Genomic DNA, 26,902 nt, shown 5'->3' on the forward strand with positions numbered 1-26,902 from the left:
TAAACTTCTGTTTGGATTTTTAGTAGTGTAAAATTTTGTCCTGATTATTTTGCTCATAAGGACAGCAAATTTAAATAGACTTAGGAATCTAAGGATATGTGAATTCATTCATGGACTGTTGAATTATTTAAAAGAAATTAACAGTGCTCTATGTCCCCTGAGATTCTTATCTGGGAAAAAATGACATCCTGTTGTGCATCTGCTGGGCAATGAGAATGTCACAGTTTGTTGCATGGAAATTTTAACCTCTTTTACAGAAAAGTGCTCATCTGGTTATTAGAGTCCAGATGTACTATTATTATTTCTAAAGCATGTGTCCATTCCATTTCTTTTACAATGAATTGATCAAGAATATTTATACTGATGTCAGTTTAAAATCTTTTAGAAAAATAAAGTAAGACACCTCTACTAAAAAACCCAAAACAATCTCAATGAGAAAGAAAAGTATAAACCCAAATGAAAGAATGACAAGTAAAAACATCTCCTTAAATCCTTTTATATTGCCTCAAATGCATTTTCACTAAGGCAAATTTTGACTGTAAAAAATGTGTTGTACTTTCTTACAACTGCTTACACAAATTAATAATTTTTCCATATATTTAAGCTATAAATCTTGCTATTCTTTTCACTTGAGCTGTAAATCCTGAAAATCACAAATGTAAGCAGAGATTCCTCAGGCCTAGAGATACAAATGAAATAATAACTGTCCCTGTGCTTCCCGTGGTGACAGGTATGTTTAGCATAAGTCTTGGAATAGAGCTCTTTGTCCTGTCATGGCAGCTTTTTATCTGTAGGAAGTATCCAGATGCTGTTCCTTTGCCCTTGGTTTTGATGTGGCTTTGCAAATTTGTCTGCCCTAATGACATCCTCTCAAAAAAAGACAGATACTAACTGTAAAAGAAAAAAAAAAGAGAGGGAAAATGAGGAAAGTTTTTTGTAGGAATGGAAGAAACCACTCTGATGCTTTTCATCTTTAAACAAATATTTCATGGGGCATTGGAAAATTAGAATAGATTGAAAGAAAAGCTTGGGAGATCTTCTGCTGTAGCAAAAGTAAAATCAGCAAGCCTCAGCTTGCACAGTTTATTATAAAATCATCCTGTCAGAGGACATGTTTTTTTATTCAGACCCACTTTATGTTTTGTGTGACTAGCATCTCCCATCTGCAAGTCTGTCTTAATTTTTCTCTGCCAGGAGAAATCATACAGGTGTGTTGTTTTGTTTGTTTTGTTTTATTTTGTTTTTCTTTTTTTTTAAATAATGGAACACCTGTACTGTCTGCTATATGTTTGTTCTTAATTCCTATTGAAATTTGTTCAACTGGCTGTCAAGAAAGCTTTATCTCCTGTACAAATAATTCTGACACTTGTACAAGATAATTTTAATGTGGCTGTTCTCTCTTTATTTGGAAATTTTCTGGGTTTTTTTATATTAGGTTCAGACAACTGAAGGCTCAAAAAATAAATATATTAGATGAAACCCTATTATAGATGCAGGGTGGTTTACAGAAGAAAAGGTAACTAAATTATGGATATCTCCCTTCTCCTCTTCACCCCATGGAGACAGTAATGGCTTAACCTTGAATGGCCAGATGTAAAACAAATCATCTATATGCAGATTTAGAGCACTGAAACATCTGGTAGATGAGATTTGTTCTTTAACTCTGCTAGATTAATCTAGGTCAGTGGAATTTCATAAAAGCATAACAGTTTGCTATATTGTATCTCTTGCATGACTTTATTATTTCCTTCTTAATACTTGAATGCACCTAGTATGCATATACCCAAAAAACATATTAAAAGAGTGATTAAGATTTCAATATGTGGAAAAGCCAGAATTAATGTTGCCAGTGTGATTTCCTGTACCATTTCTGTTCCTCTCTGTGTAAATGCATTATAAACTGAAGTTGAAAAATTTATTTTTGCTTACATTATGTTGTTTCCATACATGTACTCCAATTCTCCTACATGTCAGTTAAATTCCACAATACTGGGTGTGTCTTCTGCCTAGAGGATTATTTAAGATTTTAGATTAAGTGGTGGTAACTCCTTTCTCTGCTTTTTGCTGGATTATGAATTGAGGAGACTTCTTTATTAATAATAATATTGGATGCTGTGATAGTTAAATTATAAATGTAATCTTTATTTTTTTGAGAAATTTTTTAAATCACAATCAAATTTTTAAAAACACAATCACAATATGTGTTCTTAATACAAAGCTGTCACGTTATTTTATGAAAATTGTTGTGCAAGGAATTTTATGTTCACTCTTTAATTTTAAATGCAAATATATGCATATTTAAGAAGCTCATGGGAATGATGAGTACTTCTATAACAACCTCTAATGAATGTGTGTACTGGTAGAATCTCTTTGTTGATAAGGTTTTCTACTATGTAATTTTAAATTTGTTTGTGGTAATGTCCCTTTTTACCTGTGACACTTATTCTTTACCTTCATTAGCTGTTCATATCTTTTTGTGATTTCTCTCATTGACAAAGTTAACAGAAACATTTGTATCTCCTTACAGCCTACATTTTGCTACACCAGACAAACTAGAATTTCTGAGTCCTCTGTTCTGTGACAGGCTTTCTATTTCCCTTGCCATTCTACCAGCCTGTTTTATAAGGTTTGGATTTTGTTATGGAGCCATAGAACAACCCAGTTGGAAAGGGACCTCAGATGTTCCCTTTTGTTTAGAAAGGGAGCCTAGGTAAGAGTTTCTAGCACCCTGTTCAATTGTGTCCCAAGAACCTCCAGGGATGGTGCACCTACCATGTCCCTTGGGAGGATGTTCCAGAAGGTTCTCACTGTAAGACCTGTCTTCCTTACATCTTTCTGAAAAAGTGCTTTTCTCTAATGAGACTCTTCCTTTTGTTTTGCCAATATGCATTTCAAATAGAAAATACTGTGACATTTGTCTGCCTAAAATTCAACCAGCTCTGGGGGCTGAGATGCTGTTTAACCTCAGAGAAGGTTTTTAATAAAGTAATGACCTTCCTTTGGAATAAAGACATAAAAAAATGTGATCTCAACAAGCAGAGTTCACACATCATTACCTGAGGTTTAGACAGTTCAGTTTCCCAGTGCACCTAATCTTTCAATGCATAACCTGTGTGCAAGAGATTCACATATAATCTACTCTAGTAACTGGCTTAACTTGACATTTTAAGAGTTGATACTTTAAAGACTGCAACATAAAATATTTTCCAGTTTCATGCTTTCATCCTTGAAAAATATCTAGGAGTCTTACCACTATGTAAAATTACTACTTTGAAGTAGAGTGCCTGCATTCAAACCCTGAGATGATCCTAGACCACATTTGTATTGGTAAAATTTAGTAGAAGCTAATAGAACCATACAAAAGCTAGAAATATATTTTTTTCATTTTTACAAACACATCTATTATTAAAAATAAAATTTAATAGTAAAGATTTCTTGCCAGTAATGAGATTTAGACGTCCAGAGAGGATGTGTCCCACTTTTCTGACATATTAATAGTGCAGATTCCCTTTTCTTTCATTGAGGACTTTCTGCTGAGAATGAGAATGTGGAATTATAAGTCTCAGCTAACAAATATTAGAAATTTATATCTATTTCATATTTTTATTGAAACAAATTATTTTTTTAGATTTGACCTAGAGTTTCTAGAATTATTTATGACGCACAGAAAATATTTTTCCTTATATATGATTTATTCCTTAATATTAGGCTACAGGAAAGAAAATAACATTGAGGCTTTTACATACAAAATATGTTTATGAGGCAGATAACTGCATACATATTTTAAGATAATATCAACAACTCTATGAAAATTACTCTTTTTTTGAAAAAACTTCATATATGTAAAAGAGTCCTGCAAACAATGTTGCTTTCACATAATTACTTAGCGGTAAATCTTATTACTTTTCTTGACTGTTTATGTTTTATCTAGCATTTACATTAGATAGGGAAACTATGACAGGTGCTATTGGAAATAAATATTTCATCCTCACCTGAGGAGGAAGTCCAAATAAAGAGCTATAAAGCTTGAGAGCTGAAAATATTTACTGCAGTGTGTGTGTTGACAAAAAAAATAATGAAATCATATCCTTAGTAAATAATTGTGATATGTTTTTCCAGTTCTGACCCCAGAAACTCTGAGTTGTGAACTCCTTCCCTGCAATAATTGAAACAAGATAATTTAATACTTCTAATTCATCTTTCAGATGTGTTTTACCCTTGCATTTTCAGTGTAGAGAAAGTTGTGTAACAGCTGCATCATCTATTATATTCTCTGATGATAGCTATTTGCCATTCAGTGAAGGCAATAACAAAAAATTTTTGGAGAACATAACTTGTTTACCTACTTTTTGTACTAATATAAAACCACTATTACTTATTATAAACTTCAACTTACTTATGATTGATGTGATATGATAAAAAATACTGTACTACTCTGTACAGTACTGTACTATTCTATACTTGTATATGTATATTATATAATTTTATATTATTTTTAAGGGGTGCTCTAGATTGAACCACAAATAATATCAATACATTTTTACATGAAACATTCCCATAAATGTTTTCTCAGCTGTCTGAAAGGATTTATATATGGGTCACACTCCTTTACATTTGACTGCATGGAAATATTTATTCAGGAGTATATCAGGTTATTCAGGATATCCCTTATCATTGGCTGATGGAGAGAGGAGCTGGGTGGGTGAAGGAATGGGATTTTTTTCCTGCTTCATAGAGCACTGTATTGGCTCTGCCAAAGTCATCTTATGAGATCAGACGGTAGAGCACAAAGGTTTGGAGCACTCATACAGAGAAATTTATTTTTTTACTTTCAAATGAATGGAACTGTTTAACTTGTATTATATCAAAAATGCATAAATATTTATATTTTAATTGACTAATTTCTTCTATTTTGTTGTTTACCTAATTTTGTTATATCACAAGTAATTAAGTATGAATACATGGATTATAATGTAACTAAAAGCATTCATCAACTCATTCTTGATTTAAAAATAATACAAATGAAGCTTATTTTCCCTCATGTTCTTTCAGCCCATTGTGTGAGTTATTTAATGTCTGTGAAAGAATTGTCATTTGTTGGTATGTTGATCAGCAAGAAATAAATATCATCAAAGTATATTACATTATATTATATTACATTACATTACATTATATCATGTTATGTTATATTATATTATATTATATTATATTATATTATATTATATTATATTATATTATATTATATTATATTATATTATATTATATTATATTAATAATTCTACATCAGCAGAAATAATTTAAGATACAAATTGCATTTAAATTGATTTGTGTCTGCAGGACATATTCAGTTAAAAATGTGACAAGAAGAAATAAAATTCTCTCTATGTGCTTTCCTTTCAGCTCTTTCAGAGTAGATAATTCATGCTGTATGCATCAAATTCTATTAAAAACAGATTCTAGTTATGCCTTTAATTTCTTCTGTTCCAATCCATAAGTTTATAAAACAGCAATGAAGTAAACTAAGTAAATGAAAATCTTTATAAATTAAATTCTACTACCTGCAGCTCTGCATTTGCCCCTGTGATATTTCCCCTTGCCTGTTAGTCCTGCTGCAAATTCCCAGAATGTCAGGTGCAGCTGCTGGATATTTCCACTGCTCCCAAGAAAGGGTGACCTGGTCACAGCTCATCACAGGGAGTTCTTGCAACATCACTGCCAGACCTGTTGAGAGCTGGGACCTCTTGAGTCACTTCTCAGATTTCATACTGTTTCACATGGTAGGATCTAAATAAGGGCATTTTTCTGATCCTGAAGTGGCAGCAGTGGTTCTTAAAACATTTTAACACTATCAGCAAGACCTATAAAAATTCGAAGTATTTATTTCTAAAATGACCTAATATGCTTCCCAGTAGCTCCTTTAAGAAGCTTTCTAGCAGGTATTGTTTTCAAAAAATAATTTATGAATAGACATAAAGGTTAAAAAAAAATAACAGCTTGAAAAAGTATTTTTTCCCCATTTTTAAGGATGAGGGTGCTGTTCTCTGTCCTTCTGTACTTGTTAATTTTCTGTCTTTATAATGATAAAAAACCCAACAAACTTAATAGGCCAGATTTCAGATAGTTAAGTTTCCAATCTCAATTAATTTCCCTCTAGGTAGCTAGTTCTCAGTTACAGGTGTTAGAAGCTAACATTTTCAAAAGAACATAACTTCTAGAAAATAATTCTAGCTTGTTAAAACTTAAAAGATAATCTGTAACAGTTAAATCAAAGTAGGTTGTAAGCATGCCTAACCACTTTTGTTTTCATTAAGGTCATAATGCTCTGAAACACTGGCAGAAGGAATATTTTATGCAATTTTTAATACACTCATATGCAAACCAGCTTTATATACTTATTTTCTTCTTCTCTGAATTTTAAATTTTAAGTGTATAAAGTATGAGCTTATTTCATTGGTGTCAGTAATTTTCCAACCTCCCCCCACCAAAGCTTCTTTGCTATTGAATATCATCAAAACAAATTAAAATATATAGGTCTCGATTCACATTATATGCCCTTTAGAATAATTCTTCATTATACTTCAGATTAAATCTTTCACCTTTAGCTGCTATTTATGAAAATACCAATTCATCTTGTCGTCATCTAGCACATATAACTTAGGGGCAAGTGGGTATCTCTGCCCTGTTTCTCTACAATAAAAGCTAATTCAATATTTTTTTGCTTTGTAGATCAACTAAACAATTTCTATCCTTGTGTTCCTCTCCTGACAAGACCCCCTTGCAGCCCCCACTGCTGGTGCTGCAGCATCTGTGCCTTGTACAGTGTCTCAAAGTACCTGTAAGAAATGAAAAAACTGAGCTACTCTTTCCTTATGCAAGTTTAATTAGTCTTCAGATTTTTGTTTCAAGGATGTACACCTTCTGTCTTTTAGAAACAAACCCAACAGCCTTAACTGAGTGTGCCATAACTGAGCTCTGCATTTTACATGTCCTGAGGCCTGACCTGCACAGCACATCTTTGCTATGCCTCAGTATATTTGGACTCTGTATTTTGTTACTCTCCACATCAATAAGGACTTCACAGTGGATAGAAAATAAATGATGTACTCTTTCTCATATTAATGTGGCAAAATTTAAAAAAAAAAATATATTGAGTGACCTGGTTTAGTGGAAAGTGTCCCTGCCCCTGGCAGAGGGCTTGGAACTAGTTAATCTTTAAAGTCAGTCCAACCCAAAACATTCTGAGATTATATCACAAAAATACTAAAATTACTTTAATACAAGAAAAGCACTTGAAAATTGCTACCCTCTTTTCTTACAGCTATGAATGCCTTCTTGCATTCTGGAAGCATTTCCTACTGAATTTGTTGCTTTATTCCATCAATAAAGATGTATTTGTAACATTGAATAAGAAATGAATAAAATTTAACTCTTTGTAAATAAAATACTGAAACTCTGACCTAAATTTTCCTTATCCAGTGGAATATGGATCGTACGATCTCTAGGTTTTAGTTAAAGAACACCGTTTGAAATACATGTTTCATTCTTATAGCATACATAATGACAAAGAAAATCGAAGCTTATCTTACTTCATTTGCAGGGTTTTCAGGCCAGTACTGTGAAACAGAAATGAATGAGTGTGATTCAGCTCCCTGCTTGAATGGTGCTGTTTGTCAGAATGATGTCAACAGCTATGATTGCTTTTGCCCTGAAGGTAAGTTGTTCAAAATAATTTATTTTTATTATCAATATTCAAAACTGCCTGCAGTTTGCAAAACATCTTCTTGACAGGCATCAAGTCATCATCAAAACTTCCTTTCTATGAAAGTTGTTCTTTCCTTTCCAAAGTCTTCTTGGCATCTTTGTCCACCAAGTCAATGTGTCTACCAAAACAACCATGCTCATTAAGATTGGAGACAAATGAAGAATGGAGACAGCTATACTCCTAAATGCTACCTTTTTTCAGACAGAACATAATGATTTTAGCAAAGTTTGAAGCAGTGGAGAAAACACAAATGAGCAGTATATGAATTCCATGGAAATTATCATCCATAACCTTACAAAAAGTATTGTTACCTTCATTAATAATATGCATATTTCTCACTGATCATGGCAAGCTACAATGGTCACAATGACTTTAACAGACCATCACTAAAAAAACCTATTAGAATTTTAACAGAGAAAAATAATATGATTTTTAGCACCTGTGGTCTGTTTCTTTAAAAATGCACTCTGCTCTTTGTTATCAGTACTGTATGAAAAAAAATAGTCAAAGAAAGCTAAAATGTTTTAAAGCAGTTAAAATTATAGTTTCTTTCTGAAATGCTTTCACAAATGGGTTCCTTACAAATATTTTTAAATGTATTTTTAGTTAAAAATAAAGCCAAAGTGATAAATTATAGCCTGATACATTATATGTTTAAAATTCTTTTATTTTAATCTTCAAATTCTACTATTTTCTAAATATGGACTCATGGTAGCTGATTTCATACCTGACAATATTTTAAGTATGCATGCATTAGTACAGGCATCCCTGTGGTGATAACTTCAGAAACTCATCAAAAGAGATGAAATTGCTACAAATAATTCTCATAAATACAGTCTCTGTCATTAGTTAGCTTAAATTAGAAGCCAAAACAGATATTGGAAGATAGCTGGAAATTAACCTTGGAAAAGATCATTTTGCTGTTTAAACTGCCTGACTAGCTTATACAAAAATAAATTTTGCCAACTACATTTCCAATTTTGTGGCTTACATGTTACCTGTGAGACATGGGTCTGATTAAACTTTAAATGCAAATAAGAGCTGTTATTTTATACATTATTAATGAATTAAGGGTAATTCTAAAGTTTTATGACTTAAGGATCAGTGGAAATTGGTTCCATGGTCAGTTTGAGAAATTATAGGAATATAGCTTGCACTGAGGATACCAATAGCTCAGCATTAGTCATGGTCTTCCTGCAGCCATGGCCTGTGACAGCACTAATGACACTCATTTTGTAGCATGACCATTAATTAGAATACATTTACAAGAGCATGAAAAGTCAGATATTGGAGAGGAGATTTTCTAGCAGTTTCAACTACAAAAAAAAAGCTTTGGCCTCTGAGCTTGCTAAAAGTCATTATGATAGAAGAAACTGGGGTGGTTGAGTCTGGAGAAGAGGAGGCTCAGGGGAACCTCACTGCTCCCTACAACTGCCTGACAGGAGGTTTCATTGAGTGGGGGGGTCTGTCTCTCCTGCCTTGTCTCTAGTTAGAGAATAAGAGGAAATGGCCCTAAACTGTGTCAGGGGAGGTTCAGATTTGATATTATAAGCTAAGAAAAAATCACTGAAAGAGTGGTTAGACACTAGAACAATTTCCCAAGGAGGCAGTGAAGTCACCATCTCTGGAAGAGAGAGAGGTGTCTGGATGTGTCACTTGGGGAGATGGCTCAAGGGGAGTTGTGGTGATGCTGGGCTGTCAGTTGGACTGGATGGTCTGGAAAGCCTCTTGCAACCTTCATAATTCTGGGGTTCTGTAAAACAAACAAAGAAAAAAATAGAAAAGCAACTATTTGAGAACTGACTTTAAGAGAGATTTTAAGAGTTGATTTTTATTTTGACAGCAGATATCCAAATCCCAGCTTCACTTCATCTGTAATGTTGTCAAAATCAGCAGATACATAATTCATAAATTCTTAAGTTTTAATGAACATACTGAATCCTAAATTTGTGCTTTCATTTATTGACTCCTTTTAAACTATATTTGACACAAAAAAAAAGCATTTTTCTATTAATGACAGTGGAGACAAAACTTTTAGAATGAGAATCCAAGGACTCAAGATAATTTTTTTACATGAGTAAATTGAAAATGAGGGACCTAAAGACATTGCTTTAGAAAAATAAGACACAGATATAGCTGAATAATGCATAGCTCTTTGGTTTTATTTCCAAGGATTTGAAGGCCTGAACTGTGAAATCAACTTTGATGAGTGCACTTATGGTTTCTGTAAAAGCAATTCAACGTGTTTAGACCTGGTTGCAGACTACAGCTGTGCTTGCCCTCCAGGATTCACTGGTAAGATTTCTTTTAACTTGGAAAAGAAGTTAGTTAAACTATTAATTTTCTTTCCTGAACTTATTTTCACTTTTTTCAGTGTTTTAGCATTAATAAAAATAAAATCAACTTAAGGTTCTGTGTGATTGATAATGTTTTAATTTCCCTCCTAATATGATACAAAATGAAAGCAGTATGTGTATGGAAAGAAAAATTGTATTTTGCATAGAAGAAAAAAATTGCTTAAAACTACCTAATCTATGAAACATAGGTGAACAGGTAGCTGGAGCTATTTTTCTCAGATTTTATCACAGCCCTACTTGATGGAGATGGTAACAAGAACACAATTTTAGAAAGATTACACTTTGTTCTCTTTAACAAAGGTGCCATCAGATCCTTATGACAAATTCTCGTAAATTGCACAATTATTTGCATGTCTACCAGGTTTGAGAAAATAGCTCTTGCATCGTGGAGAGTCTTCAAGGCTCTATTTTCTGCCAGAAGCAGCTAACAGGAAATCAATAAAACTGTCTCCAAATATATGCCATCTGAAAAAACAATGTCAGGCCCTGAACACTGACTTTCAGCTGCTGATTTCAAAGAGGCAGATGGAGCAGCATTATTTATAAGTAGTAACAGGAAAACAAGCAGTGGCAGTCTAAGAAGTCATACAGTTAGTGGATATTGTAATAAAAAGCCAAACAAGTTTGTCCAAGGAGCTCAAAATGAGTGGGGACCGGTAGAGAGGAGAGGAAAAAAAAATGAAAGAGATTTATTAAGGAGAAATAAAAAGTTAAAGAAGTAAGTAGAACAGTGAAGGATGAGGAGGCAAAACTAAGTTAGTTGCAGAGCATTTCAGGTCCGTAATAACACCAATGACGTTCAGTTTAGAGATTCTTCATTCATATTTCGTCAATGGTTAAATATAGGAAGACATGACAAAAGGAATCTGAGATAACATACAGAAATTTTAAATCTGTGGAAGTAATAGTAGTTGCAATTGCCACCAACATCTGTGAGTTTTCATGCAAGCATATTCTTATATTATTCAGCATTGCAAAACCGAGATGTGATATATTTCCCGTAACATATTATTCTCCTTTTTACGTTGGTAACTGGCTTTGCTTTCATGAGTTCACATACTATGTCTATTTTGCATCAATTTTGAAAGTAACAGAAGTGATTGCAATGTATTTGTTACTATAGATAGAAGAAGTTTAATGCAAAAATTTTAAAATAAGAAGTTTTTAAAACTTTCTCCTGCACTGCTAGAATCCAAATGGAAAATGTCAAACTTTTCTGTAGTAGGTTGATAACAGTCAGTTTAAGCTGGGTAATGCGGGGAAAGTTGTTCATTTGAAAATACAGCAACACTATTTTGGGATATGATGGAGTCCACATTGTAGAGTCAGAACTACAAATTAATGTGTGAGTGTCACTAAGGAAGCCTGGGATAGAGTATGTATTCCTCAGTAGGGACTCTTTATCCTATATTCTGGATATATATGCATCATACTGATGCAAACAGTTTGCCAGTAACATCCTTGTTCATTCCAAGACAAACAGGATTCAGGATCTGTCAACAGGGAAAAACTTACAAGAGAGTTACAAGTAGATTTTATTGAATACCTTGAGGCCTATATTGAAGTCATAGAAGTTCACATGACTGCATAATAGGCTAATATGAAAAAAAGCTCAATTTTCTCCTGCATTTCCTATGTGAGGGATTTTCCATCACGAATGTGCTATTGGTCTCACTTCATATTGTTTTTTTATCTGTGAGACAGGACATCTCCCACAAGAAATAAAGTAAACCAGCCTACTAACTGGAATTAGGAGTAGGGACAAGGATCCTCCTGATTACACTGAATATTTTCATTTGTGCTCATGCTTTTTGTACAATTAATTCACAGTCAGTCATTGTGGATCTCATTAGGTCTGCTCTCTCCAAGCCTTCCAAAACCTGCTTCAGCCTCTCTAGAATGAGTCTGTGATGTAAAATACTGGATATTTGGGCTTCTGTCTTATGCAAAAGGCAAACAACAGCAAAAGAGTCTTCCATGTTCTTCTGAGTTTTAAAATTTATATAAATGGTACGCTTAGATATTGCTGTAGTAACAGTGATACACTCAAAAGCTATTTAAGGGCTAAAGGAAACATAGTGTGCATATATATAAAATTTTATCCACTTAATATTTAAACAATGTAGAAATTGCATAATTAATTTAGAAAAACATCATAAACAGAGCAGTTAACTGATAGTAATTAGCTCTGATGAAGGCATATGTTAAAAGTTCATCAACAGACCTGCTAGCATCCTGCCAATCACATCTTGTAGTCTTCTGATGAGACTTGCACAAGCTAGTAACATTTGAAAAAGTCCACTAAGTGTATAAGAATGACTTTTACCTTTTATTTTCTTTTAAGCACACTTTTGTTTTCCTACCATATTAAAAACAATTTCAGAAAAAAGTTTACCTTTAGCATCTTAGCTGGTCAGGTACAAAATTGTCTTAGGTTGGTTGTTTGCCTCTTTTCCTGTTTACAATCTGTGTGAAGTGGCATCAATTCTGATTGGGATCAAATCCCTTGAAACTAAAGCTGTGATGGAAGGGCAGCATTGGACAGGAGGGCCTCCATGGATGGCCTTGGATGAATTCCCCTTGAACCAGGCAGTGGTGCTCCACAGGAGGTGGATCTTTGTCCTTCCCTGAGAACAGAGGTGGGGAGAGGCAGTGCAACATGTGCAGCAGGGAGCAGGGCAGGACAGTGGAAACAACTCTCTCCTGCTGAGGAAAGACAGCAGGACAGGAACATCCAAATTATCTGAGAGGGTCGTGAGAAGAGCAGGGAGCCCTCTTGCGGCTTCTGCTGCCAGCTGAATTGTTTGATGCTGAAAGGGTGAGCACCAGAATTCTGGCAGCCTTTGGAGCTTGCTGCATAGAATTTCCTTTACTCTGTCCAAGATGGGCAGTTCCTGATAAAGACCAGGAAAATACTTTCTGTACAACAAAAGACTGAGGGCTTTCAAATGCCCTCCCATTGCAATCTGCATACACAGGAATACAGTAATTATCCTGTAGTAAAGAGCTACTGGACAAATGGACAGATAGCAAAACTGCTACTTCCTTCCCTCCCAGTGTTTTATTTGATTTTGCCAATTAGAGGGGTTTTGAGAACACCTGAAGTGAGATAGGTAAAGGCAGTCCAAGTCTGTTAAACTGGCCAGCCTCGAAAATTAGAAAACATCCTGTTCAACGTATACAAACATCTTGTTCAATACATAAAACACATACTTCAGATAGGTGAAGTAGGGAATTGTAATATTGAACAGTGGGACAGCTTTAGTCCATTGGGTAGTAAGACACTTCAAATTAAAGCATCAGTGGGAGGGTGTTGAATTCATCAATGATAGAGAAGGAAGAGGCAGTTCTGTGAGGTGCAACTACTGATCATTTTCATTATTTGAGTGGATTTTCTCTGGTAACACAAGTAATTGGAAGTAAAGAACTCTGTAATTCAGCAGTTTTGGATGAGAAAGCATGGGTTTTTAATCTTTAATAAATGATGGGATTATATTGTTCCATCGTAAACCTTTTTCCTTTTTTAATTGTTGGAAGAGATGAATTAAATCCTTTATTTATTTAATTAATAATTGAAAGGATTTCAAATCTGTTCATGTATATGGATAAGCCCTATGATAGTAAGATTACACCAGTGAATACTGGGTGGAAAAAAACTTGATTTCAAAGTGATTTTTACTTCATCATTTAGCACTGAATTTTGTATTTGTAGTTTATATGCATGAGAACCTTAACCTGACTTCCTCACTTATATCAAGGTCCTTATGAATCCTCTATGTGTAAAATGATCCTTCCTCTAAGTTTGGCCCATGTCTCATTAATGTTTACCATTATAACAAGACAGTATGAATCAACAGTCAGAATCTACCATCAGTCACACATTGACTTACATTTACACAAGAGACTAAATAAATATGCAAGCCTTCTAATATGCTTTCTGAAGATCAAGTCCATATAGTTTCCTCTGTCATGACTCATACTATTGGGCTTTAGGATCCTGTAGTAGATACTGTGGCTATGCAAGTGGACACAGCAACACCGAAAATTTGAAAACCAAAATTATACGAAGATGAGCAAGGTCTTGCAGCTCAGCTCAAGCCATCACAAGACATAAGATAATATCTTTCTCTGGGCTGTCAAAAATCTTTCCTGTGTATTCTTTTCCCATGTCATTCTAAATTTTGTTTTCAGTAAGTCTGCAAAAGCTGGTCTATTTTAGATGCATTTTGCTTGACATAGATGCTTTCAGTTACTATCAGAACAACTGCACAGTACAAAATTATTGAGTCACTGTGTTCTCTTTTTCTTGTTAATTTAATTTAATTAAATGGCTCATTTAATTATGAAAAGTACTTTCCCCAACAATTCAGAGGAAAAAACTGGCCTGAGAGATCTACCTCTACCCAAAAGGAAGGGTGGAGGTTGGCCTGTTCTCCCAGACAGCTGGTGACAGACAAGAGGACACAGCTGCATGAGGGGAGGTTCAGGTTGGACATTGGGAAGAATTTCTTAATGGAAAGGGTTTTTAAGCATTGGAATGGGCTGACAGAGAAGTGGTGGAGTCAAGAACAATGGAGATATTCAAGAAATTACTGGACAGGGCCCTTAGTGCTATGATTTCAGTTGACATGATGGGGATTGGTCAAAGCCTAGACTCGATGAGCTTGGAGATCTATTCCAGCCTAATTGATCCTGTGATCTATGGATGCTCAGTCATCCTCAGAGTCAGCCACAGAAATTCAGTCTTGATTACATCTCATGCATCAGATAATTGTTCCACATCAATCAGCCCTTATGGCCATCACAGAAGCAGCTCAAAAGCCAGGTCTTTTCTGTGATGTCCCCTAATGACCCAGTTCATTTAAACAACATTCCTCTGTCTGAGCGCTAATCAAAGCACTGAGATTTTTCAAACCAAAACAAAACCTGGAAGCTGGCAACTAGAGAGGGATGGTTCCCCAGGCTCCAGGCCAGCAGAGCTCTGGCTCATAGCAGGCCATGGAGGAGTGAAGGGCTGACTTCCTTCCCCCTGCTCAGCTGGAGCAGCTCAGATGGGCTGCTGGTTGCCACAAACACTGTAAATGGCAGGCTGCTGAGGGCAGGCTTCCCACAGAGGGGTGAGCAAACTTAACATGCTGGAAAATAAACAAAATTTATGCAGACATGGAAATGGATTCACTATGTACTTCTGAGTCATTAGAGAATATTTATTGTCATGACATGTGTAAGTGTACCTGCTTTGCTTGGAAGGAATTCAGGTTAGGACATTTGGAAAAAAATCAGTACAGTGCAGAAAAATCTGTTTAGGTTTCATCATGCTGCCAATTTCATTACATAAAATTTTTGATAAAATAATACATAAAAGTTAATGAATTGCATGAAAGAAAAGCAAATCAATTGGTTTTTTCCGGCAATTTAAATATAAGCAAAGTTGCTCGGGTTTTCTTTATGTGAGAAATCAAATGGCACATTCCTCCAATAGTATTCCATCTGCAAATATTGCAGATCTGCATGATTGGTTCAAATTAAGGGGTGAATAATAATAGTTTGAACCACCTGACAAAAGATAAGCTAAATCTTCAATCAAAACTTTAATTAGCTTGTATGGAATTTACTTTCTCTTTGCTCTTCTGAAGGAAGATTATTATGAGATTCTTTTTGTATTCCAGTTTATCCCCATTCTTTCAGGTATAATGGTAGGGTTTTTTAGTGGTGATTCCAACTGTCTTGCATAACATAATGTATGTAGAACATCCATTATTATCTTTCTGGGCAGGACTATGTACTTAATTACTTTCAGATAAATTGGAAAATAATAATTTTATATTAATAAGCTTGATTTTCAATTTTAAAACTGTTGTCAGTTGCTAGGATGCTCTTATCAAATAAAAAAAATAAAAAAAAAAATCATGTCTAGAAAAGCTCATACAGAGAAGACACTGAAAGATGTGGCTGAAATTTTTAGTCTTCCTGAATTACTGAGGAAAATCAACCTAATCTTTCCTTATCTCCATATTTTTCCTATGTTAATGTCATTGATGACACCATACAATGAACAGCAATATGCCAGCAAAGTGAGGACCACTTTTACTTTTTACATCTGAGCGCACCAGAAAAATAACATATAGCTATCAAGACACAATTTCAATCAAAATTTTTGTTACAACTGCCTCAAGAATCCTCTTAGGAATAAATTTTCTGTAATGACCTGAGCAATCAGTGAATGAACCCTGACATAAAAAATCAACCTCCAAGCAACTTCCCCAGTGCACATTTTTCATCCCTTACAGACATCTTGTTAATGAATTTGGGAAACAGAAGTGGCATCTTATATAAGAAAGGTAATATTTAGGGTGTGCTTAGTTTTTTCTTTGTATATAGTTCCTCTTCTGAAAAAAATCCACCAAATCACTGATATTGGAAAAGGCCTGTTGTTCAACACTTGCCTCTGCAATACTACCTAGCATAATACTGGAGTTTTTGATACTAAATTATATTTACCAATATATACTGGGTTGCTGTTTTAGACAGTGAAACAATTCTTTTTGCCATCTTTTGTTTTGATAGAGCCATACTATAAACAGTATGACACTGACAGTTTTAGTATGACCACACTAAATAGGGCCTTATTTGGTGCCATCTTGTTGACTCATTTTTGTTCTTTACTCTTTGGCTTTCTTCTTTGTCATGATTTTGTTTTATTTATTTTCTGTTGATACCCCATCTTTAGCAGTTGACAGAGCCAGTTTGGATGGAGCATTAAGCAACTTGGTCTCATGGAAAGTGTCACTGCCCATGACAGTGGATTGGCACTAGGTGATCTGTATGGTCATTTCCAAAACAAACTACACCATGATTCTATGGATCTAACAAAAACCTGGCCACTGGACAAGTCCTGAGGCCCTTGCTCCTACCTTGATACCTGGCCAGTGACCAGCAATGTCAGTGAGATGTGTACTTGGCCTCAGGGATGCAGAGGTGATAGTGGGAACATTACACCACAACTTGACTCTCTTCACTTAAGTAGTGAGTTGACCAGAGACTACTGAGGAGCCTTGAGGCAGGAGGCAAAATGTGTTAAATGCAGAATGATGATCTTTAAAGCTGTTTACACAACTATAATAAAAATATTTTTTTTCCCCTCAGCACATTAGTAGCCAGGCAAGAAATGGAATAGAATTGGCTATTTGTTCTGGTAACAATAGAGTAACACCTTGCACCTAGTTTTCCTAGTAACTCCCAAAACCTCCAGTTACAGAACATACACATTTCACATGATGACAGTGATGCTACAGAGCCCAGGTGCCTCAGGGTGGGCTATTACTATCAAAAATTTACCTGTCTCGCTAAATTGCTGTGATGTTTTCCCAGGAAAGACACAGAAAGGGCTACAGGATGAATTTATATGTTCTGCAAGTCTTCTAACAATCCATAGATTGCTGGTTGTATGCTCTATATTAGGTCTGTGTACCAGAAGGAAGTTAATGTTGGCCATTAACCACCTTGTACTGAACCTAATTACTCTAGTTTTGATTAAAGCACACAATGAATCCGAAAGCATTCAATCCTGATTTGAATGAATGAAAAGAAGCCAGAATTTCACTGGCATTTTTTCTAGTAGTAATCACCATCAGATTTAGAAGTTTATATTAAATATTTTATTTAAATTTTTGTCTTCAACTTTGATCTATTGCATCTCATTACCTTTTCTACACAAAATGAAAAAGCTCTTGCTACTCAAGTGTTTTCTCTTTGCACACTGTAATCAAGTCACTTTTTGGTTTTGTTTCTTCTAAATGAAACAGATGGAGCTCTTTAAGCCTTTGCCAACAGCATGCTTTCTTCAGTCATTGAATAAATTGTGTAGCTTTTCTTGCATCCTTCCCACTTATTTTTAAATATGGAACATTCTAATCAATGTTTTATACAGAGGTATTTTACACATCAATGTTCACTCTTTGTTTTATTTAAATACGTCTGAGATTTTTTTCTCACAGCACTGCAATAGTGCTCATATGCTGAGGTCTTCAGCAGTCCTTTTCAAATTGCTTTTGTTGTTTCCCCCATACAGCTCAGCAACAGCTCAGTAGCTATAATCTGCATGTTTTTTTCTATGCTTGTATCTGCAAACTACAAGTGACCAGAAGTGACCTGCAGTACATTGAAAAATGTACTGTTTACTAAACAAAAGTTATCACAAGATTCCATTTGGTGCACAGGCTTGGTCCCCTGTGGAAAAGAGATGTAGGAAAGGAAGTGAAAGTGGAAATGAAGTATCTGTTTAAAAGTCAGTGTTGAAATAGTAGACTAAGGACTTTTCACATTTGCCTACAGAAAAGGAGATTCGTGGAAGTATAAAATGCCTCATTTGCTTCATTATGGTATTATCATGAGAAAGATTTGAGGGGTGAACTCAGATTGAATGTGCCAAAAGCTGTACTGCTTTCTTGGAAGGGTAGGCCTTGGTACCTGTCAGTCTGTAATTTCAACCATGTGCATTTATGGTGTGCAGGAAGAATGTGGTTTTCTCTTCCTGCTAGTGTTAGCACTTTTATCCTACTTCTCTTGTCTGCTGCAAGCCTGGGCTCACCTCCCTTTCATACCACTAATGTAGAAACCTGTTTTGATGGAGAAATAGAGCAGAGACAGAGATTTGGACAGAAACCCTAGGTTCCAAAATCAGAGCACAGTTATCACACACTGAGTAACTTAAGACCTTTACCACAAAGCAAAGCAAGTTTCCAGACAATCCAACTCATTACATAAACATAAGTCTTTGGACATCCTTCAGTGTCATAAACAGAATTTATACCCTGTAAATTATATAATCACAACACTAGAACAAAATACTAACTATAAACTGTTTCATTCTTATCCCAGCAAAAAACATAAAATATACTATGCTGTTTTCTCGCCTATGTATCTTGTTAAAGAAATCCAATAATTCCTTCTTTTCTTGGTAGAATCTTCCCAGTGTGATATTTTACAAACCACTACAAGGATTTCCTTATTGTCTAATATTTCACTGCAGTTTAAATGCATTACTTCTCACCCTGTCTACTCTGAACACAGAAAACCGATGAATTTTGTGAGAGTACTTTCTTATTTTATGATTGCCATCACATTTCTATTCAAATTTTCCTTATTTAGGCTTTATAGGCTCATTTATTTTGTTCATCCTACAAGGTGATGATTTTGAGCTGGTTTTCATTCCTAACATGCTCATGTGGAGTCTCAAAATTTTCTTAAATGCACCTCACTGCGCAATGCAAAGCACTCCAAAAGCAGCTTTATTCCAGTAAAACTTCTAACTGTCTATGTTCTTTTTTATATATGTCAGCAAACTATTTATTTTAAAACAAAATTCTGGTGTTTTTTCCTACTTGTGATTTTCTGTATCGTATCTTCGCTTCTGATCGTATTACATTGCTTATATCAGACTCTATCTTTAGCTGGTTGAAATTCATGAAGACTTCTAAACCTGTTCTTCAATGTACCTTTTTGGGTTGCCACCAGTGAGTTTACTTTGCTACCCACCATCTAGGCTGTTGAAAAAAAATTAGTGGAATTGAATGGGCAGATTTCTTTCAGAACCTCTGCAATTCATTCATCCAGTCTGGTAGCAAAACCACTACTAACTAATGCATGAATATGGCTTTCCATAAAATTTTACTCATTTGATAATATGCTCTTATAGTTTCTATGTAAACCGATTACTGGGATTTCACAAAAAATAGCATTAGTGAACAAAAGGAGCATGACATTTGCTGCTGGGTTTTCTTATCCACAGAATGTGTAAATTTAACGTAGAGGGGAATAAATTTGCTTACATAAGGCCCATTTTTTAATGAATTGGTTTTTATTTATATGTTCTTGCAAGTAAACTTTAAAACTTTTTCCAATATTTCTTCCAGGAAAAGGAGTTCACAAATGAATTTATAATTTCATGTCTTTGCCTTTTATTCTTTTTCTGAAGGCTGATTTTAATGGGTCTTCAGGTACTTTATCTATTTTACAGAAGTTCACAAAGAAAACTATTGAGTTTTTTTCACTAGTACCCAAGGGTAGAGTTCTTCAGACCAGCCTATCTGACTATTTAACTAATTTGACAATTCTACAGCTTTTCTTCTGTATTCAACACTGAAGTTTTGCCCTTTAATCATAAGTATTAATTATGATAATGACCTGCTCTGCAGCTGGTCTTTTTACTGATGATTGAGGCAGAAGAAGCATTGAACAATTTTGTGTGATTACCATTATCAGTAACCATCCTTCTTCACTGGATGGCAAACCGCATCTCTCCTTCATCTTCAATATGAAGTACATACAGCGCAATTTCTTGTTACCCTGCCATCCCATAATAGCTACATGCTTTTTCTGGTCCAATTTCATGCCTGCATATTTATGTTGTACTTTTTAGTTTATCCATAGCAACTTGACCTGCTTTTTTATAAGTTGGGCTTTTTTCATACTTTGAAAACCAGCAAGTGTCGTGTTGGTCTCCTAACATCCATTGTCTTTCTCCCACAAAAAGTTTGTCCTTGTGTACTTATAGCAAGCTGCAGCTCTCTTAATTACCTTTTTAAGGCAAAATGTTCACTCTTCAGCAGGTTTCAAATCAGAATTTCTCTACATTCTATGAAGTTCTTCTGAATTCCTTTTTATTATGTTGCTCACCCTTTTCTCCTTTTCCATAGATTTTGAATGCTCTCAGGCAAGTTTTTCACATTTCTTTCCTTATAGTCAGAGAGTACTTTTCCCTTTAACTTTGAATCAAGTAACTTGCAGTTACCTTTTTCACTATGGCATGAAAAATTACCAATAGTACATTCAAATACCTTTGAATTTTTGAATGATGATTCCTTTCAAAAATTATGGGTTTGCAATTAAATATTCTATGGGTCCAAGTCCTGTGTTGTTTAGGATTCTGCTAGTTCTTTTAGCTATTTAAAAACAACAACAAAACAAAATATCAGCAGAAAAACCCACAAGCTATAAAAAGTTAAGATTCCTTTTAACTGATTCTACTGGATTTTTGATCTGTATTTAATCATGAAATACAACATACTATATGTGACTGTGCAGTATCCACAAAATGTCAAAGTCTTACCTGGTTTCTATAATTATCCTTGTCTATGAGCTTCTGCTACCATCCTCTTAAACCCATCTGCTACCATCCACCCTAACCCTTTTTCTTAGTGTTGTTTTTTTTTCCTTTCCTTCCTCTGTCTTGTCCTCACTTTCTCCCCTTCCCATTAATTTGATTTTTGCAAGCATTCTATTTTTACATGTTAGATGAATGTACATCTTACGGTTAAGGAAGACAAAACTCCTTCTGCCATCCATGCATTTATTGTTGTAGTGGAGCTATAATTGTACAAGCTTTATTTGTCCAAGAGGGACCTGAGAAACCCCACATGATCCTTCCATTCTGCTCTGACTGAGGTGTTTGGGATTCAATACCTGTCTGGTATATCTGATTTGAGTGACACAAGGAACCTTCCATAATTTCTACACAGAAAACCAACAAAAGTACTGCTTGTTCACATCAGTGATAGTGATAGTTGCTTTCCTTCTCTATAATTGACTTAACTTCTGGTATTCATGTGAGCTCTTAGTCCAAATATTTGTCCAATCTATTTTTGATCAATTTTTGTTCAGAAAGGTCTCAGTATTATTTATAATAGCCTAGGTAGGGATTGCCCTAAATTAATGTAATGCACAACAGAGAAACAGGAGGCTGGATTTTATTTGGTATGTCCAATGAGTTAACTGTTTTCATAGGCCACCATTCTGTTGCCTTCTAAATTTTCCCCTCTATGTATCTTTGCATATTCACCTATAATTTCATTCATTTGAATCAATCTGAATTACAGCTCAATTAAATCTTTTTAAAAGCAGAAAAATTAAGGAATACATGAGTAAACTTGTGGGGTTTTGTTTGGATCTGAGAAATGGCTTCATTCTTCTGGAAATATGAATGCAACCTCAAGAAGTATTTTTTTTTTATTATTGTTACTAAGGTTATTAAATCTCTAAAACAATTTTTTTCAAAGTAGCATATAGCTCTAGTAATTAAGGTATTGAGTTGTGTTGCTGGAATATATAAAGGACATTTTTGCAAATGCTGTTCATATTTATTACTATAAAATATTTAATTTTTTGACTACCAGTCATATCTATGAATATCTCTAGTTTTAAAACTGTCAAGCAGAAATAGTGTTTCCAACCTGGAAAAGTTAAACTATGCAGTTGTCACTTGCACTGTGAAGCAGCTTTTATACTTTCCCAGCATGATTTATAGTTTTAATGTTTAATTTTCTTTTCTGTCAGACAAAAACTGTTCCACGGATATTGATGAATGTTCCTCCAAGCCCTGTAAAAATGGAGGCCGTTGCCATGATTTGATTGGTGAATTTTACTGTAGCTGTTTGCCAGGTAAGTCACATTTAGTTGAGAAATGTTCTGTGGTATTTAAAAAAGAAAAAGAGTTTTTTCATAAGCACACAACTAAGCAGTAATTTATTACCCTTGAAAAGAGAGAAGGATGAACTGGTATTCTTTAAGCATATGCTACAATTGTTATGCAGTTGGTGTCAGCAGAATTTGTTTACAGAATATGACTTGTATTCTGGAGGTCCTGCCTTCCAAACTTATGAATAGAGTGCCTTAAAAATCAACTGACTCTACCAGCATGATTTTGTTTCCATCTTGTCTACTAGCAAAAGTTATTTTTTAAATTTCTGAAAGAAAATGTGGACAAGCTACACAGTATTTGTCCTAAGGGTTGCTGCGGTGGGTTGACCCTAGCTGGGAGCTGGGTGCAGTCCGTTAATCACACATCATTTCTGTTGCTCCTTCTTCCTCAGGGGGAGCACTCCTCATGCCCTTCCCTTGCTCCAGTGTGGGCTGCCTCCCAAGGGAGAGAGTCCTCCAAGAGCTTCTCTAATACGAGTTCCTTTCCGTGGCCTGCAGTTCTTTACAAGCTGCTCCAGAAGGTTCCCTCCCACTGAGTGCAATCTTTCAGGAACAGCCTGCTCCAGTGTGGGTCTCCCACAGGGTCACAGCTCCTGAGAGGAAACCGCATCCAGTATGGGCTTCTCTCTCCATGAGGGCACAGGCGCTGCCAGAAGCTTGTTCTAGCTCAGACTTACCATAGGAATGGTCACAACTTGCCTTTGACATCCACTGGTTTCGTCATGAGGTTGTCTGTGAGCTGCAGGTGGATCTCAGCCCCCCCATGTGCTGCAGATGCACAGCTGCCTCACCAAAGGCTGCAGGGGAATCTTGCTCTGGTGCCTGCAGCACCTCCACCCTCTCTAGTACAGATTTTGGCATCTACAGAGCCCTTTATTTTGCTATCCTCACACTTTTTTCTATCTGGAGTTGCCCAGTTCATTTTTTCCCCCTCATGTTAACTGCTACCCCAGAGGCGTTACCACTGTCACCGATGGGCTCAGCCTTGGCCAGCAGTGGATCACCCAGGAGCTGGCTGGCATTGACCCCATCAGACCAGGGGGAAGTTTCTGGCAGCTCTTCAGGGAAGCCACCCCTCTACCTTCCCCCACTGAAACACTGCCGTGCAAACTCAGTTCAGCTGCTTGCAGTGACAAGAGACACCAGCAATATCTGAATTTATCAAAAGCAGTAGACAAATTTTTCTATCTTTATGTGACATACATAGTTTTACTCACAGAATCGCAGAATCAGGGTGGAAAACCCCTCTGAGACCATAGAGTCCAACAAATAAACAGTATCTTACTGAGATATGAACATACATGCTTCAGTGTGGCTTTTCATCGTGGATTGGTGCTATGGGCAAGAACTTACACATTGAAATGTAGTCTCTTTTATATAACCAGTTAATTTAATATGTGACACTTGCATAACATGGCTATTTTTTTTTTTTAATCCCCTGCTCTCTTTTATTGTGGGCTGACTGATTGTCAGCCAATTGGAAAGTAGTGAGCAAAACATGAAGCAAAAGCACTCTTTCACTTGCAGTATTTTAATGCTCTTAAGTCAGTTACATTGCATTAAACCTTATTCTACAATGTCAAGTTAACGATGTAAGGATAAAATGATCAAGGTTATATTTAGACTGAAATATTTACTTAAAGTGGATAGGTAAAATAAGTGGTTTAAAATTTTTATGTCCGTATGAGAGCTATATCGGTTTTTAAGATGTATACAAGCTATTTCAAGCCTTATGTACAAATACCTTGAAAGTTATTGATGTGCAGAATACAGGAACTCAAACCCAGCCCAGCCACTAAGTAATATTATAAAGGCATGAATATAATTTGAATATATGTATAAATATTTGTGGATATTAATATATATAGAAGTATGTGTATTAGTGTATTATACATGTGCATACATATACACACTCCTACTATCTTTTAAGACATGAGTCTTACAATAGACTTTCAAGATGCAGAAAATTAAAGGTTTATTATTACTGCTATTATTATTATTATTATTATTATTATTATTATTATTATTATTATTATTACTTATTTTGCCTAATTTTTTAAGGCTGAATTCCTATACGGTGCTGTAATAAGTTAAATTTACTTTTTCAGTTGCAAAGACTGTGACTATATTTCATCATTCCTTCCACTGTGGATAAACCAAATGTCGTATCTCATTTTGTCAGTGTAGCTTGCTCTGTGAAATCACAAACACAACAATAAGTATGAAAACATCTTCTGTTATACTTAAAAAGTGAGATCATGTGCATGAAATGAATACTGAAATGCTGTAAGAAGTACACATATGAAATATCAGACTATAAACATTTTCTATTGCCCTTTTGAACACTTGTTAGATACAGTGTTTATGAAGAATTTACCCATCTGCAAAATGCAGGATGAAAAGCAATGGTTTAGATAGTATTTAGGACTGCAGAAAGGCAATATAGCACCCGAAGGACAGCACAAAGGAATTTCAGCTAATAAATTTGCTTTATCAGGAGCTCAATTTAAATGGCTCTCTGAAATGCGTGCAGCATGGGGAATATACAGGAGGAGCTGGAGATGGGTGCATGCCTGTGTGGCTATGATATTATTGGCATCACAGGGACACAACAGAATGACTCACTCCTGTGACTGAAGTGTTGCAATGGAAGGATAAAGGCTTTTTAGGAAGGGCAGACAAGGCAGATGAGGAGGCAATGTTTGCACTCTATGCCAATGTCCAGCTGGACTGCACGGAGCTTTGCCTGATGGTGGATGAGGAGTCAACTGAGAGCTTATGCGTCAGGATTAAAGAAAAGACAGGGACAAGTGACATTTTTTTGAGAGTCTGGTACAGCGTCTTCCACCAGGGAGTGATGAAGGCCCTCTGTAGAGAGAAGGGAGGATATCATAGAGGACTTCAACCATTCTGGGTTTGTGTAGCCAGAATTTGGGAGCTGACAAGCCACAGAGACAAAAGATGAAAGACCTTAATCAGGATTACTTATTATTTAGTATAAAACTAAAGAACTACTAGTAGATTACAGCATAACATAAAGCAGTACACTATGTCAAGGGACCAACATTAAAGCTAGACAAAGAAATATGATTACAAGTAGAATGTGACTCACTGAAATTACAATAATGTGCACTGATTCCATCATTTAATCCCTGGGGAGTAACAGTGAAGCATCCCTACTCATGGGAGAAGCTCCACACAGTTCCAGGAAAATGTACAGGTTTCTGCTTTGTGAAAGTCTGGTGTTGCTTTTATAGTCAAAAATAAAGGTGTCAAAAGGTCGGTCAAAAATCTGATTTATTGTCCCAGATCTCACTTAAGCATTAAGATATTCATTGGCAGCTGGGAGATGCCAGACCAATGTTAACCCCATGTCACCAAAACAACTCACCACCTGACTGGTTAACAAACTAATAAATTCTTGTGGAGGGTGAGAAGCCCTGCTACAGACTTGTGGAACTGCATCTGAATTACTGTATCTAAGTTTTGCATTCTCTGCTGAAAGAAGGACATTTCCTTACTGAGGCAAGCATAGCAGAGGACCATGAAAATGGAGAAAATGATATACAAAGAGATGCTGAAGTAATTGGACCTGTTCACCCTGAAGAAAAGGCTGAGAGAATTTATTGGAGTTTACCACTACCTCCTGGAAGGATACAGGGAGGACAGAACAAGGTTTTTCTTACTGGTTAAAATTCTCTCAGGACAAGAGTTAATGGACACAAGTCAGATTGCAGGAAAATTCAACATTAAGGTGAACAAAAATCCCCTGAACCAACAGCACTATGGAAGTGGTTAACTTCCATGTGGAATATACTTTCTGGAAAGCTTGTGATATCCCCATATTTGAATGCTGACAGAACAGTTCCCTTAGCTACCTGGTCTAGCTGGGATTACTGTGAGTGAGTCTTAGACTAGATGGCCTCAAGACATCATTTCCAACTCAAGTTTTCCTGTGATTCTATTACTAAATAAGGAATCTTAGCCCAGTTTTACTTTATAAATATAGTACTTTAAGGTGAATTTGAATTGAACTACCAGTACCTGCACAAAGTCTTTAAGGCTGTAAGCATTTTGACCAGATCTAAAAAAGTTCTGCATATTCTTAATTCTAGTGCTACATTTTATCAAGTTTGTGGCTGAAAAGAATAAAAGTGTTTGTTTATATGAAATGTTTTTCCAAAACACGATTTTTAATGAGTATTCACGAATTTATAATGAATATTCATTCTTTATTCCACTATAAAATGGTTACCTATGTATATTGAATCTAGAAAAGGGGGGAAACAAAGTTAAAAACAAGGGC

General features: G+C 35.4%; 1 protein-coding gene across 4 annotated transcripts in view; it reads left to right on the top strand.

Annotated features, from left to right (window-relative positions):
- EYS (eyes shut homolog) overlaps positions 1-26,902 on the top strand; it is a 790,428-nt gene that overhangs the window by 253,782 nt on the left and 509,744 nt on the right. For all 4 annotated transcript variants that reach the window (XM_026791587.2, XM_074538459.1, XM_074538460.1 and 1 more), the window contains exons 13-15: positions 7,598-7,711; positions 9,935-10,057; positions 22,453-22,557. In XM_026791587.2, the coding sequence (XP_026647388.2) occupies positions 7,598-7,711; positions 9,935-10,057; positions 22,453-22,557 (342 nt within the window). The remainder of the gene's footprint in view (positions 1-7,597; positions 7,712-9,934; positions 10,058-22,452; positions 22,558-26,902) is intronic.

Source organism: Zonotrichia albicollis, chromosome 3 (assembly GCF_047830755.1).
Source record: "Zonotrichia albicollis isolate bZonAlb1 chromosome 3, bZonAlb1.hap1, whole genome shotgun sequence".
Lineage (NCBI taxonomy): Eukaryota > Metazoa > Chordata > Aves > Passeriformes > Passerellidae > Zonotrichia > Zonotrichia albicollis.